Here is a 16,174-nt window from a genome sequence, read left to right as displayed (position 1 = left end):
GCCTCCGTGCTCCCTGCCATGGGACCTATTATGCACTGTACAGAACTTCTCCCATTCCTGCAGACCCTGGGCTGTTTTCAGGCAGGAAATGTCCATTTTTAAATAGAGAGTGGACTGTAAACCATGAACACGCTGCAGCAAAGCACGGCCATAAAACGTACGTACTGTTCATGCATGGCCTTTCTTTGGTCTGTTCTGTCGTTTGTTTAGCTCCAAAAAGTGACATTGTGCATTTCCATTCATCTAAAGCTCTTTAAGCTACTGAAATGGAGATAAGGGATACTGAAATGTTTCCTGCCAGCAAACTGTCACATCTGTTCCCCGTCATGATCAGCCCTCCTTCACTTCTCATCCGGCAGGCTGTAACAATGCAGTAAGAAGTGTTGAAAAAAAAAATGCTGTCAAATCAGCCTCAGCCTTTTAACTCAGTCATTCTGTGCCAAACAGTTCTGCTGTGGACTTAAAATTTACCACCAGCGATTGAATATAAACTCCATTTGCATAAATACCTCCCACACATGCACACAAATTACAGGACTCATCTCTCCAAATGCGAGACGGTTTCAAGTAAACCTTGAGAAGGGATGATGTGCATGAATGAGAAGAAACACTCATTAAAGCAACTCATTCAGCACTGGTGTGACGTTTTGACCGATTCTAATTTAAAGACATTAAAAGCTTGTAAGGTGCACTTGTCTTTTTCCTTCAACAAGTTAATTGGTCCCAGATGAGCCCTGCTGTTGCTTTACTGCATTATGTCCTTACAGAAGGACAGTCTTGACATTGGCCAGGTCCCACTGGAAAGGAAGAATCCATACATTGATAAACACAACCTGAGCGCTTTATCATTTAGCCCAACAGCTGCTAAAAAGCCCCCTGGATGCTAATTCACATTACTGCCAACATAAAGAAAATGAATCCACCGTTCATTTTATGTCCTAAAGAGAGTAAATAAATTCAGACTCACAGGCTTTTTTTCCCCAATATATAACTTTATTTAAAATATTGTTACAATTTATTACTCTACACAACATTTTCAAACCTTTTTTTTTTCCTTTTTCTTATATTGGTTAGTAAACCTTCATGTGTTTTTTTAAGATATAAAACTCTCCGTTTTGTAGCCTAGTTTTGCATCAGGTGTTAATTGACGTCTTTAGACACTGAGTCTGGTTTTAACAGCTTGTTTCACTGTGTAGTTAGCTAATCCTCCACACAGCTGTTGCCCCACGCAGAAAATTAATGATCAACGGTGGCTCTAGCATTGTACACCATCATTTCCCCAATCTTTATAATTTCTGTTTAAATAAATAAAAGTTTTGAGTTGGAGAAACAAGAGTGCATTTTGTCCAAGAGATACTCTCTTTTTCTTTTTAAAACAACTATTTACAGGTTATGCTGAAGACAGACAAACAAGGCTTAGGTTTTCAATTAATGTCACTGCCTACTTGCCGTGGAGAAGCCCTGTGTTTCAAAGCAACAAACAAGAAATTAATCACACAAATGCTAACACTGTTTAAAACAAACACTTGGATCCACCCCTCATGTTAGTCATGGGTGGGACCTGACAGCTGAAATGGAAAAAGCCAGCAGCTACTGCCCTCCCGAGTCGGACGTGTGCTCCAGAGGTCGACGAACATCAAGTCTACACAAAAGCGCTGATGATGAGACAAACGTAGCGGCTCTGGATGAACCGACGGCGTCAAAGGAAGAGCTCTGACTGAGCGGCCTCATGAACGCCACTTTGAACACTGGACTCTACGACGCCGAAACGCCGTAGACGTGGAACTGACAGAAAAGATCTCACGCAGTATCTTTCCCTCTGTGATTTTATGGAAATCAGCGCTGATTTGGCAGGAGATTCAGAAAACTGACGTGTTACTATAGCAACAGCATCATCCAGATGAGCACTTCAGAGGCGGCTGTGACGAACACAAACTTTCTGAGCCTCACGTGCCGTCCGCACACGGACACGTTTCGTTTTTTTATCCCACTGCCACCGTGTTTGCTGTACCAGTCGTTGTTCTTTTTATCTGTTGAGTCCTCTGTGAGACTCAGTCCTCTTTTTGTAAGCAATCATTCACTCACAAGCCAAGGCTGTCCAGCATCTCAAACACCGACACAGGCGGCCCACAGCTCGGCCTACACTGACAAACAAACACAGGTCAACCATACAAAGACGTGCTTCTTAACATTCCCGTCGTCTCTCCGCCTTCACCTACACACTGTTACTACGCTATGACATTTATCTCACCAACAGGCCAAAACGGACGACAACTGGCAGGACGCACACCTGCCTCTGACCGAGACCGAGCGTGAGATGGCACCTGGCGCAGGCGAGACAAACCGAATACACAAAAAAAAAATACAAAAAAACAGCAGCTTTCTAAAAGCCTATTCACAGCAGCGTGAGCCACGGGGACAGAGAACAAACATCAAACAGTAAAAAAACACTGCTTTGAATACATTATTGGGAGGAGTGAGTCAGTTGGCTGACAGGAATAAAAGGAACAGAGGCTGCACTGAGCGTGTTGAGCCAACGTGGTGCTGCCACGGCAACCGCATCCCCCTGTGATGATGGGGAGGCCAACCTGGAGAGCGTAAGAGCAGAAGACAGAGAAGCCGGCACACACAATCACGCCACCTCTATCTGCCTCTCCTTCTACATCTTATTTTGAAAAAAAAAAAAAAAAAAAAATCATGGTTGAACAGCTCCAATTCTTATGTCATCCATCTCTGAATTGGCTATTACTTGGGCTGTCAAAATGACCATCCAGCAATCTGCACATTGCCGTTTCTTTCTCAAGGCAGCCACCTGTGATGTGTGTGTGTGCGAAAACACAAAATGTGCTAATACAGTGTGGTATGCACTGCCATCGGCTATTGTAGAGCTATAACTGTGCTCAGAAGCAACAACTGGATGACAAATAAAATGTCTTGCAATGCTGTACTTAATTTAGTCAAACTATGAACAAAGAGGAGCGGGGAGACAGGGATGTGTGTGTGTGTGTTATGCCGAAAAAGCATGCGAGGGGCTGTGAATGTTCGCTAGACAATAGGAGACGCCTTCCATTTGTCTCCATCTGTCTGGCGTCTCCGCTGTCGTACAGATACAAAACCTCATCTTTATTTGCTGGCTCTCACACCGACAGCTCATCAGACACATCCAATCACAGCCTAAAAGCTTATCAGCAATGTCAATGATAAACACAGAGGACACACACACACACACACACACACACGCAAACACATGCAGCACATACGCACACACAAAAGCATGCTCCAAGGTAACTGACTGAAAGCAAATTCTGACTTAACCTAAGTATGAATTGAACATTTTATTAAGCTCAACTGTAAAATAAAAATCTTTTAGCAAACGGGAACCTGAAGTTGTGCTCTAAAGGTCAGCGTGAATGAAAAAATAAAGCAACATCTGTTGCAGTTTCAGGTTTTTTGCACCTCGTCGGAAGGTGAGTTAAGCACGGGTCAGTCATGAATTGGCCGAGATACAACTAGTAGCCCTTAGTGGGAAACACACAACTCATTCGACGCATTCAGGTGAAATCAATACATTTATGCACAACGTCTCAGATCAGAAGCATTTTTGTTTTTTGGTCAGCATGTAAACCTGCTCTCTAAACACTTCACACGGGACAAAAAATGGAAAACATCTCGTCTTTGAAATGCTGCTCAAAAACAAAAAAATAATCTGTGTCAAATGTAAAACTGTCACATAATCATACATCATGTGCAAACACACACAACTAATACTGTACGCATTGAGGTGCATCAAGAGGCAGACCGCTGCCTGCATTGCTATCTATGCTCATGGCTGTGGCTGCTATCATACAACTTCACGAACCATCAGCTCTGCACCACACACACACACACACACACACACACATATACACACACACACACAAAATCTGTCCTCCTAATGCGGTTAATGGACAAACTGCAGAGGAGTGATACTTTTGGGTGAGTTGCAGAGCCCGAGGGATCACTCTTTAAGAAGCTCTGAGAAGATTTCTATTTCTGCTCACTAAACCTGTCTTACACTCTGCTGCTCTCTGCTGCCTGTTCAGCAAACTGCAGCTCAAGAGGCGGACAGAGAGACTCTCCCGTCCTTGTATCCACAATCTGCCGTGCACATACCTCACATCGAACGTGTGGCACTTCTAAAACATTGACGCTTTGGCCCGTCAACCTTTTGTTCGAGAGATCATCCCTGTGCAGAGCTGAGAATGAGAAAGCCTCTTCCTCTCACTTCCAAGCTCTGCAAAATCACCACAAAACGCTTGTGAGGGGGATAAACACACACACACGCACACACGCACGCATGCACACAAACACACACACACAAACGTTAATGGCGGACTGCCAACAGACGTTCTGAAGGAGCGTGGGTTGGACCAGAAGACAAGGTGAAAAATGGAGATTAGCTCGAACAGCTTGAACGCACTTCAGTTAGTGTTTCATTGTGTTAGATCAAGAAACCAATTATTATAGCTCTTATATTAATCTATATTTTATCAGAAGATTGTTAAACATACACATTATTATGAACAAGTCCCCCCACATCCGTTTTCCGTTAGTTACATTTATGTTGCTTCGTTTTCTGACAAACATAGAACACGTCTGACCTCACAGATAGAAAACATAATTTTTGTGTTAATGTCCGTCATCGGTGGAAAGCATGATGTCGCTTTCTTCCTTCATCACTACGTTAAAAGAGTGAACACCACATTTCTCTGTATCCCTCCCTTCTTATTTTCCTCTCCATCATCTCAGTTCAGCAGACGTGGGCCACGCTGAAGGCCGCGGACGGCGCCGGTCGTGTTGGAGAACCATCACAATCCGATCCCGCATGTCAGCTCCCTTGTCAAATGGCGATTCATGGAGGAGCATCCTTTGCGCAAGTGGTGCGGCGGCGCTGTGGTGACCCTGACCAGTCACACGCTATATGTGTGTGTGTTACATCTCAACCACTGGCGAGACTTTGCTCGTGTCCTGTCCGACATCACAGGGCGGATGCATGGAGGAAAACAACAGAAACGCTATTGAGATCTAGTAAATGACATGAAAGTTGGCTTTTGTTTATTCTCTTCCATTGCTCTTCTTGCTGTGTGTATCCCTGGGGTCGGTTAAATGCGACTGTCCCAATTTCCCAAATAGGTCACTTCCAGTTTGTTTTCCGGGGAATAGATCGCCTCCGTCTGTCACTCAGCTCTGTGTTTGTCGATGGGCGCTCTCTGGGGTGGTTGTGATGATGCAAGTGGACCAGTTCTAGTTTGGGTGATGACAAATGGTTTTAGGAAGTTGCAATCTCCCCCCCTAGGTGGCGCCATCCCTTCTGCTGTGTCTCCAGAGGAGGCAGATACTCTACAACACAGAGAGACGGTTCAGGGAACAAGTCTGAATGATGGGCTTTTTTTTTTTTTTTTTTTCTCTCTGCATGTCATGTGACTTACAAAAATGCTGCCACAACACAACACAGATCAGTCAGTGTCTCAGCAACAGCATCACTCAGAAAGTGAATTTTCCACTGTGCCGCAGTTAGTGATCATGACACATGTGCCTCTGTGGCATGCTGACGCCCTCTCCTTACATCTGGATGTCCTCAACCTCACATGGGCTTCTCCTCAGCTGTTCAATATCTGTGTTACTCCAAAGGTTCCTCACTCACGCTCATGCCTTGCAGTTGCTTGTCCACATACTTGTCTCGCACTCGTGCTGTCTCACGTGGGGCAAATACTTTCAACTTCCCCTTTATGCATGGACCTCTAGGAGATGGCTTTGATAACAAGCCACATGTCTGTACACACGTACACGTCTATCCTGCAGGCTGTTTTCACTGTATGCAATACATGAGCATTTGTCTTTGAGAGCGCCAGAGGAGAATTTATCTCTCCTTGCTTCATTGTGAAGCACTGCTAAATTATAAAATACAGCTCATTCTCTGCTTTGTAGTTGATTTGTAGACTTGATTTTGTTCAATTATAATGCCATAGCAGCTGCACAGAAGAGATAATAAAACAATACAAGCGTGTATGAAAGCACCTCTTTGAGGGCTGGGTGTAATTTAATGTCACTGACCTGTATTTATTAAGAAACCAGTGCAATGGTCACACATATTTTTGCCTTTAATGCACGAAAATAAAAAAAGGTGCCATACTTGGAAAGCTCTCCCTGTCTTTGCCCTTTTAGTTTTTTTCAGACAGGAGATTTTTGCATAATTCATGGTGCTTGATGGGTGCTGTCATTCAAAGCACCACTCAGTACCACATCTGAATACATATTCCTTCCATTATTTGCCCTAGATAAAATCTAGCCTCTTACCCTCCAGTGCTGATGCTTTGTTTGTGTTTCAAACAATATTATTGCTTTGTAGTTAGGAGAAAAAAAAACAAAAAAACAACTTTCTGCTTACCATTGTTGCTGCAGTTTTTGTTGTCTTTGTCAGATGCCTCTTCCTCAACCTGACAGCAAAAAGAAATCAATACACAGGAACATACAAAATAAATCATTTAGAACAAAATCCTGAAGAAAACATGTCAGTGGCTTGCTGTATTTGTAAAGAAAAGTGTAATAATAAGCTAAGTTTAGAATTTCAAACTTGGCATGGAGTCATGCGCTTCCCAGAACGAAAGAGGAAAGGAGTGGTCCTTACCTGTTTCCTCCACTTCAGCTCACAAAAGACACGCTCAAAGCACTCATGCATGTAGTTAAACTGGGAGGAAAAAGCAAACAGAATTGTTATTCAGCCTTCAAATACAGCACAATCAGCCTGCAGCCTACATTTCTTAATCGGCTGTCTTTGCTTCGTCTTTGTTCTGCTTTGATTTCACGTGAAGCAAAATGCGTTGACTCTCCAATCATATATGGATTATAACGTGTTAGCGGAACAATTTGTTCTTTTAAAACTCACGCCGTCACTCGAAAACTGCAATTTCCAACACAGTGATGAGCACAATGAAGAAGCTGAAAACATGTCAAACAGCAGTGCAGGTGCGTGCACGCTCACATATGGAGTGAAGATCTTGACCCAGCGAGGTTTCTTCTCTCCTCTGGCGTACTCAAAGCAGAAAGCCATCCCCTCCTCATCAGTGTCCCAGCGCTGCATCTCTGCCCACTCAAAAGCTATCACCTGGTTCTGAGGGCGACAGAGTTCACAGTCGGTAAGTAAAGCTGTTAGCTTCAGTGATAAGTTGGATCCTCTATTTGTACTGCAGTTACACTGTCTATCAAACTAGCACAGGCGAGCACTCACCTCCAGCGTGCCGTCCTCGGTACAAGCATGCAGCTTGAAGTGATGGATGCTGATAGCGGTGATGACATGCCCCTTCCTCCTGGAGTCACAGGAGCAGTGCGGGAACGACACCTCATTGTAGCCCTCACATGTCCGCAGCAGACTCAGGTACTAACAGACAAAGTATTATAGAGCACGTGCATTAGTCACTAATTATGTAAATAACCAGGTTATGGTAATCTAAGTAAGATTACGTTTACATCTCTTTCCTTAATCCCCAAAACCCCAGCTAACAAGCTGTTGCGGTTCTCACCTCCACCCAACTCCATCACTGCACCGATAATAGTATATTGGTAAGAGTATTTCAGTTGTTGAGAAACTTAATGCAATACTTATGCAACTTATGCAACCCTGCTGCTCTAAGGCCAGATTCAGTGGAAGGAGAGTATATAGTTTGAATTTACAAAAAAAGGCAACTATCAAACTGTGAAAACTGACCTGACATTTGAATAAAAGACGCACACCTGTGAATGCAATCACATTCCCAGTCTCGTGTCTTCTTCATGCAAATTCAGACTTAAAGATGCTTTCACAAGATACAAGTGAGGTTGTACGGTAACCAAATATTTCGATTACTCCGCCCACTTCTTTTGAGTCCCTGATCCCAGTGAGGCAAAGCAGGTTTGCTGTTTGCATGAACATATCTGATATCAGATAGAGCCTAACATTTGGAACAATCAGATCGCTGAAGCAAATGTAAACCATTGTTGCTTTTACATTCATTTATCTAAAGGTTGCCATTTAAAAGCTTGGAAATGCTGTGTTGGGTGGCGACATACTTGTAAATGGAGTTTGTACACAGAAACCCCGACACTCATACATGACGGTTTCAGTTAATGTTCTCCAAACATCAATATAAACTCAGTGGCTTTATCTTTGTTTACATCACAGAGGGCTGTATTCTGAAGCGTGAAAGGGAGTCGGGCTTTTCTGTCCATTTTCATTTGGTAACGTTTTGGTGATGGCTCTGGTCAGCAGGCAAAAAGTGTAGTCATCCCAATCCCCTCCCCGAACAAAGAGTGGTCTGTGGGACTGACCGTGGCCATCTTGCGCTGCTCTGCCAGCTTCTGCAGCTGGTAGGATTTGTCCTCTGTTTTTATGAATCCCTTCTTCACATCTTCCAATGCCTAGACAGACAGGGGGCGGGGTAGATGGGGGGGTTGAGGTGGCATGAAGAGATACAACACCATTTATGATTTGAGGCCACTGCACAGAAATCATTTTCCTTTAAAAACATTGCTCAAGATATTTCTGCCTCATGTAACAAAGTTCAACCAATGACAGCAATAACCTCTTGTGTGCATTTACTTTAATTCTATAATTGATATTCTTATAACAACAATGTATAAAATGACAACATGAAAGGGGTCACATGAACGTGGAGCTCTGCTCAGCTTTATGGAGACGTACAGTGAGTTTCAGCTCACAGTTTGCATGGCCACGACGTGTCTGTTTTGGTTCACTAACAAGCTAAGTCAATCTGCTGCGCTGCAGCTGAAAGACTACACACTGACCAGTTGCAACAACCTCAAAGGGTCCAAAGTCAAGCTCAGTAAAAATACAGGCACCCCTCAGGGGGACATGCAATTTTCAGGGCCTCTATAAATTTTGGCCCAACATCTTATTTTATTTATTATTTTCTTATGGCACTAGCCTGATGAGAAGGAACAGCTAAACGTAGCAATTTAATTCAAAACGCATTTTATTTACCACTCTTATACGCGGTATAGCAATTGGTTGGTTGATTGGATGAATATATCGGCTAGGACAGGTGTTTTCAGAAGTGCAAGCACCTACATGTGCTGTCTTTACTAGTAGAAATCACTTTAATAGGTCACTGCTGAACCTCACATGCCTAAAATGCTTCAGGTGGTGACCTTTGTTGGTCAGCAGACAGCCTGCAGGCTGCTGCTGCTGCTGCTATGGCTATTTTTAGCACATTTGCATTAGAGGATTATTTGTTTCAGTTAACACTTTATACTGTGGAAAAGTTTCACTGGCTTGTAGAAAATCATAGTTCTCTGGCTTCCTGGTTAAGTACGCAAGTTTCAAAGAATGAGGCTATTCATTTTCCATTCAGGATGACATTTTTAGGACTTCCTGATCGTACTACAAAAGCCAAGGTAAATGAATAATTAACTACATGGTGAACTGGAATATTCTGAGACCAGTACAAGCGGTTAAAGGTAAAAGAATACATTAAATTTGACTGATTATGGCAGAAATTATCCATGACCAAAAATGCTGACACCTACAAATTTCAACTCTGAAAGGAGTATATGAACTCTTGAGGAAAAAAAAAAAAAATCAAGAAGATCAAATTTTGTGCTGAGTTCCCTTAAGTCTACGACAAGTGGGATTCAGTTATTGTTATTACCTGGTGAAAGCAGTAGTGCAGTGCCAGCGGATTGTCTCTTAGCAACTCCTCCTCCTGGAAGCTGAACAACCATTTGCGGAGCGCCAAGCAAGTCCCCGGCACTGCCGATGTGTAATTCTGCACATAAAGCTTGTGGGGAAACTCATTAGGCGCCAGCTTCCGCACTGCAACAAATAAAAGAAAGAAGGAGCGGGATAACGGGGGGGATGAAAAGCGGGGGGGGGGTCTGTTTAGTAATTAAAAAAATTCTAGCTTGTACCAAATTACCTGCCCTTGCTGTCCAAAACTGCACACATAGCCCTTGGCGAAATGGACTAAACTCACCAGTGGGATCATACAGCTCTTTATTTAGAAAACTAATAGTCATGTGGTGAAGGGCTTATAAATTAAACACAAGAGTATGTGAAAAGGCTCTGGGAATTTCACTTTGAAACACTCTTAAACATCAAATACACATAAAGTTCTTACCAAACGAGTGGTTGATGACTTCAAAAAGGGCAAAATAGCTCGCCATAATACTGTCCATTCCAACCTTCATCACTAATGCCTACAGGAAGAGCAATACAGAGTCAGTTATGTAAGAAAAACAGTGTTTAAGAAGTTCTATTGCACCATCAAAGTTTAGAAAGTGTGTGATTTTTTTTCTTTCCGTATAAATGTACGTTGTACTCTTATGAAATATCATGTATTTACCAGCATACATGATCTTTCTTTGAAATCCTCAGGCTGTTTTTGTAGCTGAGCCCAATTCAGATTCAAACAATGGGACAACAAATTGCATACTGTAGCTGTATGACATCATCAGGTGTTCTCACCTGGTACACCTGGTCTGTGGTGCTGTTCTTGCGGACTCTGACAGAGATGGTGGTCTTGTCCGGCAGGGCTATCCGCAGTTCTACGTCTGTCACCCCATTGTAGTTCTGCCCGACAAAGCAACACATGATAAAAACAGCTGTAGAGCTGCATGAACGTGGATGGATTAACGATGGTGTGTGCCAGCTTGTATGGCGGTGAATGCATGTGTTTGTTCTAAATTACTGGGAAGTACTTCTGGATTAAAAAAAACCAAACAAGACAACTTAACCAGAACTCTTTTCTGTTAGAAATCCTACTCCTCCTCAAGTGCTGGATTAATTCAGATGTACTGCATTTGTCTCTGCTGTCATTCCTCAAAATACTAAATGGCAAGGCAATTAACTCGCCAATTGCTTTGGTTTTACCGTTTAAACTCCATACTGGAAGTCTGATGGGAAGTTAAACAGGTGTATTCATGACTTTATCTTAAGCATTAATTCTCCAAAATTCTCTTCAACAGACTCAAAATCAGATACAGATTACCAGATACAGTAAGTACATCAATACCATACCAACACCATAAGCACATCAGTATCATCAATACCATAGCACAAAACTAAATTTTGATCCAAATGTGGAGACAGTATAATGAACAAGGCACTGCGGTGCTGTGCAGATTCCCTGTCTTACAAGACACACAAGTTGTACATTGGAGAAAGTTTTGAACGATTTGCAGGAAAACTTGCTCCACTCAAAGCTTCAACTTTTGAAAGCTCAGAATCAAAAATTCACACAGAAATAGGTGCATTCAAATCTAGCTCAGTGCACATCGGAACAACAATAAACGGGACATGTACCTCATCTGATTCTGAGAGAAACTCCTGCATGATGTCACTCTCTCCGATCACCCGCACAGAGCAAACTAGAGACAAATATGGAGGCAGAGACAGATGGAGAGGAAGAGAGAGGGAGGTCAAAGCAAATCAAATAAACAAAAGACAGCTAAATGTCACTCTGTCTGTCTCCTGTATTCAAATTTACAGTGTTTTCTGTATGCGGTGGAAAACTGATCACAGCCAGTGCTTGGCCTATTTTTTATCCCAACTACACGACTTCTGCATGTTTAAAATGGTATGTGTGGCTATTAAGGATTTTGATGGCTCTAAATACCTCAGCCGTAAAAATTGAGCTGTAATTCTTCTCGAATGGATTTGGAACAGAAAAGCCTTTTGTCTTTGCTCGCGTTGAAAATCAGCGCACGAGTGGGTCTTTCTGCCGGTGACCTTTCCACATCAACCTACCTCGCTCCAGATACTCCTCCAGGCCTCTACGGCGAGCATCCAGCTGCTGTTCAGACAGGGAGAAGGGCCATTTACCGGGAAGCTTTGGGAAGTTGAAGTTGGAAAACTCCCTCTTTAGGTTCTGGTGCAGGATGGCAAACTCTCGGTAGCGCTTTGAGCACAGCTGTCTACCTGACATGTACACATTGTACACCTACAGTCATTGGGACAAAGACAGGACAGATACACCATAGTGCATTAGAGTTATTCCTATTTCTATTGCTGCTGTCTGTAACACCCTAATTTCCCTGGCGGGGGATTAATAAAGTTATCTCTTATCTTATCTTACAATCTAAAATTACAAGTTTTTTTCAATACCACCAGAGGAGAACTGCACATTGAAAAATGTAAGATAACGTATCCAATCAGCACTCACCACAAACCTCTCAGAGTGCTGCTCTACGTGTTTATATGTGGGAATGGAAATGGGCACTGCCTGCTTGTCACTGTAGTCATAGTTGGGTTGGACATCCTCTCCCCCTTCCAATCCATCAGCTTCCTGAGCAGGAACAGACAGCACAGCCAGGACCAGCTCCTTCTCCCCCGCTCGGATCAGGTCCACCACCTGCTTATGGGTGGCACCTTCCACACTCACCCCATTACTGGAGACAACATAAGGTGGAGGGAGAGACAGAAAGAAGAGTTTTAAAACTCCCTTTTCCCATTGTTTTTTACACGATCAATGCATGTTTCAACACGGCAGATGACTGAACCCTACACACACAAAGACAAAAGGTCAAGCGAGCGAGTGAGTACTCATTTACATATAAGGTAACATGGAGCCATGAAAAGCTGAGGCAGTAAAGACTGAGCTGTCAGCCAACTGTGTCTTTCCTCAGTCACATGATAAGCACTGGTCTTGTGGACTGGTCATGTCACAGCAGATAACCCATCCACTTAATAAGGCCAGGACTGGCACATACACAGAGCCATGCATAACTAAATATAGCAATAATTTAGAAAAATGTCACCAGTGCTGCAAATATGCATCCTGTTTGTTTTCCTATGACGGTGTGTGGCAATGTCGGTACATTTTGTCCTCCATTGATAAACAAAGTATTGGGAGTGCTGAATAACAAGGCAGCCTCTAATGTCTCCCTTTCCTTTGGTGCTGTGAGACACCTCCCTTCTTGGCTTTGATGAGGCCAGATGGCACCAGCATCAGGTGTCTCTGCTAATCCTCCTATGAGAAACAGCAGGACAGACACAGGAGAGGAGGGAGCAAGCAAGAGTGTGGGCAAAGGTCTGTCCACTATGTGCCATGTGTCCATTATGGTTTATAAATGTGTATGGATCAAAGTGGGGATAAATCAGAAAGGCTGGTGGAAAATAAAGAAATAAGAGACTGACATGACGCCATTCCTCTGAGTTGTTCAACTGGCCAGCAAAATTAGGAAGTGATTAAAAAGGTGGAGGGGAAGGGAGATGTTCTGGTCTCAACACTACTTTTTTTATGTTTAGATACTCACATGGGACTGAGGGGAACTTAGGATGCGAACCCTGGTCTCCAGTGTCAAAATCCTGTGTTTTGTATGCCCACCATCCACCCCATCTGTCTCCCTCAACACTACTCTGATCCCAACATCCTCTTATTAGACAAAACAAAAACAAAGCAATGCCTGCCACAAAGGTGTATCAGTCGCAGTCAAGCAACAAAGGGGTTTGGCAGAATGTTAATTAGGCAGAAATGAAATAATATGTTTCAAAAATAAAATGAACAAGGCACTCTACACAGATACTGACTGAAACTGTAAGATATTGAGTCTACTATCTACTATCTACTGACAGCACTGTGCCAGTGCTAAAGCAAGGACTGGCTGAACCCATTATTATTCTGGCATGGGAACAAAAAAAAAAAAAAGCTCTGGTGTGTTTGTATTGCTTTGAAAAAATCTTCGTCAAAACTTGCCACATTCAGCCTGTGGGCTGCAAGCTCAGAGGTTGTTATTTCACATAGTGACTGGGCCTTTGAAAACAGTAACAGGTAGCAGAAAGGCAGAATGCCTCACTGAAATAGTCAGCCAATGACAGGCTTATACTACCAGCCTACTTCCTGTTAGTGAGAGTATTAATCCACTAATGGTCTACCACTAAAGTCGAGTCTTACAAAACCTCTTAACCTCACTGTCTCCTGTACATACACAAGAGCACGACGACGTTCATGTTTTCATTCACTTTCTTTCAACAGCTGACAATGAAAAATCTGCTTTTGTACAAAAATTGTACTCATAGAGCTGTTAAGTAGAGTCAATAAAAAAATAAGACGTTAGCTGGTTAACACAAATGAAGCAAGCTTGTTCCCTTCCCTTGCTCATAAAACTAGGTAAAATGCTGACATATGACACTTAACAGGATGACGCTTTTGAGTTTTTTACAAAATGGTCAAGCTGGTTTATAAGTCACACGGTAAGCAGTGACCCTGTCATGAGACCAGAGTGAACTTTAAGAGTAAAAATGCAGAAAACACAGGTTGGGTAAAACCTTTTTGATGCCTCAGCAAGTGGACTCACACAAGTGTTCCTTGTTTTCTGTTTCTCTTCTCCCTTATTCTAACTTTAGCCCATTGTCAAGCTCACAGTAATACACGAACATGTTTTAACTTCTCAAATCCTGACAATAAGGCTTAAGCTAGGCCACAAATACACATGGATGTCTAAGAAACATATTTAACTGTAGTGACTGTACATAATTATATACTATTAACATCTAGCTTCTTTCATGGTTTCCAGTATTTACCTGTTGTTAGGGCCAAGGCTGACAACCATGGTGGTAGATCACTGATAGTTTGATTTGCCATGACATTATTAGAAATCTACCTGTCTGCAAATATGAACTCTACAAGGACGTCCTTTCTCTTAAAATGGACTGTCATACGCCCGTTGAAAGTTAAAGGCTAGAGGAAGCTTTAAAAAATTGAGCTATTTTCGTCAAAATCTCCTCTGGACACATACTGACAGTTCATTTAACCCTGCTTTTTCTTGGCATTTCAGAAAGAGTTTGACCAAACAAGAAACACTTCTACAAGATATCTCCGGGATAAAGCCATGTGTATCAAAACCACTCGTGTACAATGATTGCGCTTAAGGGCAAACACAACAGACAGCATCTTGTACTGTCCTGTGTAAACAGCTGATGTGAAGGATAGTCAAGCGGTCTCTTCAAGACGAGACGCACACACACCATATGATGGTGAATGTGAGTGACAACACTGCCATCCACTGCCTTCGGGAAGGGTCAAGATAGACTTCCCTAATACTATACATATGACAATGCGATTTCAACAAGGCTGTGAATTAAATCTCCTTCTCACAAAAATGCTGAAGCAGTCACTGCGCAAAGGGCTAGCTAAAACGAGACGTTAGCTACCTGGCTCGCTAGCAAGCTAAAGCTAATCAACATGCACAGCCTGTTGTCCAACTTATGTAAGCTGATCAGCTTTCTAGTTATAGCTAACTCCCTAGCGTTAGCTTGATGTAGCTAACGTTACATCGCCAAATGTTTGGGCAGGTGCGAAAGGTCGTAAACTGGACAAATAACTAGTTAGCTAGGTAAACGTACACTTTTGTTATCATAACAGACAGGTGACGTAGCGTATACCTTGAAGATGGCTAATGTTAACACATGCTTGAAATTGGATCAACGCGAGCTAACATGGGTAGCTAGCCTTTCTTGCTAACTACCTGCCTCAAGTGAACGGAGAGAAGCTGACTTACACCTCCAGGATCCTGTCACCCTTTGCTATCCCAGCCCGGTCTGCCGCACCTCCGGGCAAAACAGCGCTGACATGCTGAAGAGGAGCGTACAGCTCCCCATTGATGCTCCGCAGCTGTCCTCCTTCGCTGACTTGACCGCGAACATTGAAACCATAGCCGGACTCGGACTTGACGATCCTCACCATCCGCGGACCCGACGTTACCATAGGCGCGTTCTGGCCCGCGGTGCTCGCAGACGAACCGACAACCGGACCGTTACGGGATGCCGAAGGGAGAGTCGACCGAGTTTCATCGCCTCCTACATCCGCCATCTTATCCACAGGCCCTTGCCCCCCTTCCAGTCGGTGTCTTCTAGCGAATTCAAAACAACACTCGAGCTCTGTCCCTCACTAACGTTAGCTCCACAGACCGACTCTGTTGTTGATAACCCGCCCCTCGGTGGCGTCACGAGACACGGCCACACAACGTGACCTCCCGGAGGCGTCACCGGCAGTGTGGTGTGTTCGTGTGGAAAGCAACTTTTCAGCGCAACGGCGCTTATAACTTTAACATTAAGACAACTATTTCTTACATTCATTATTTGTTAATGTGGCAATATGAGTTACAGATTTATTTGCATTATTACTGAATGTTGTTCTTACAC

General features: G+C 43.2%; 1 protein-coding gene across 1 annotated transcript; it reads right to left on the bottom strand.

Moving 5' to 3' along the window:
• Nucleotides 1-1,972: 1,972 nt before the first annotated feature.
• Nucleotides 1,973-15,984, bottom strand: snx27a (sorting nexin 27a). Its single transcript, XM_076754232.1, has 13 exons — nucleotides 15,532-15,984; nucleotides 12,195-12,420; nucleotides 11,780-11,972; nucleotides 11,336-11,400; nucleotides 10,499-10,603; nucleotides 10,152-10,230; nucleotides 9,684-9,847; nucleotides 8,344-8,433; nucleotides 7,268-7,417; nucleotides 7,022-7,150; nucleotides 6,668-6,727; nucleotides 6,428-6,476; nucleotides 1,973-5,379 (listed from the first exon to the last, which is right to left on the bottom strand). Exons 1-13 carry the CDS (start codon nucleotides 15,840-15,842, stop codon nucleotides 5,309-5,311), a joined length of 1,692 nt encoding a protein of 563 aa, XP_076610347.1. The 5' UTR covers nucleotides 15,843-15,984; the 3' UTR covers nucleotides 1,973-5,308.
• Between the last annotated feature and the right edge of the window lie 190 nt (nucleotides 15,985-16,174).

The sequence above is a fragment of the Chaetodon auriga genome, chromosome 17 (genome assembly GCF_051107435.1).
Source record: "Chaetodon auriga isolate fChaAug3 chromosome 17, fChaAug3.hap1, whole genome shotgun sequence".
Classification (NCBI taxonomy): Eukaryota; Metazoa; Chordata; class Actinopteri; order Chaetodontiformes; family Chaetodontidae; genus Chaetodon; species Chaetodon auriga.
The sequence above is the reverse complement of the archived record's forward strand: the minus strand, read 5'-3'. Positions and strand labels throughout refer to the sequence as shown.

Bases quoted from the DNA above. Each gene is read 5' to 3' on its own strand.
- snx27a (XM_076754232.1), bottom strand. From the start codon at position 15,842: ATGGCGGATGTAGGAGGCGATGAAACTCGGTCGACTCTCCCTTCGGCA. The intron at 10,231-10,498 runs GTGAGAACACCT...CTCTTCCTGTAG, and splicing joins CCACAGACCAGGTGTACCAG to GCATTAGTGATGAAGGTTGG. The intron at 8,434-9,683 runs GTAATAACAATA...CTGTCTGTCTAG, and splicing joins TGCACTACTGCTTTCACCAG to GCATTGGAAGATGTGAAGAA.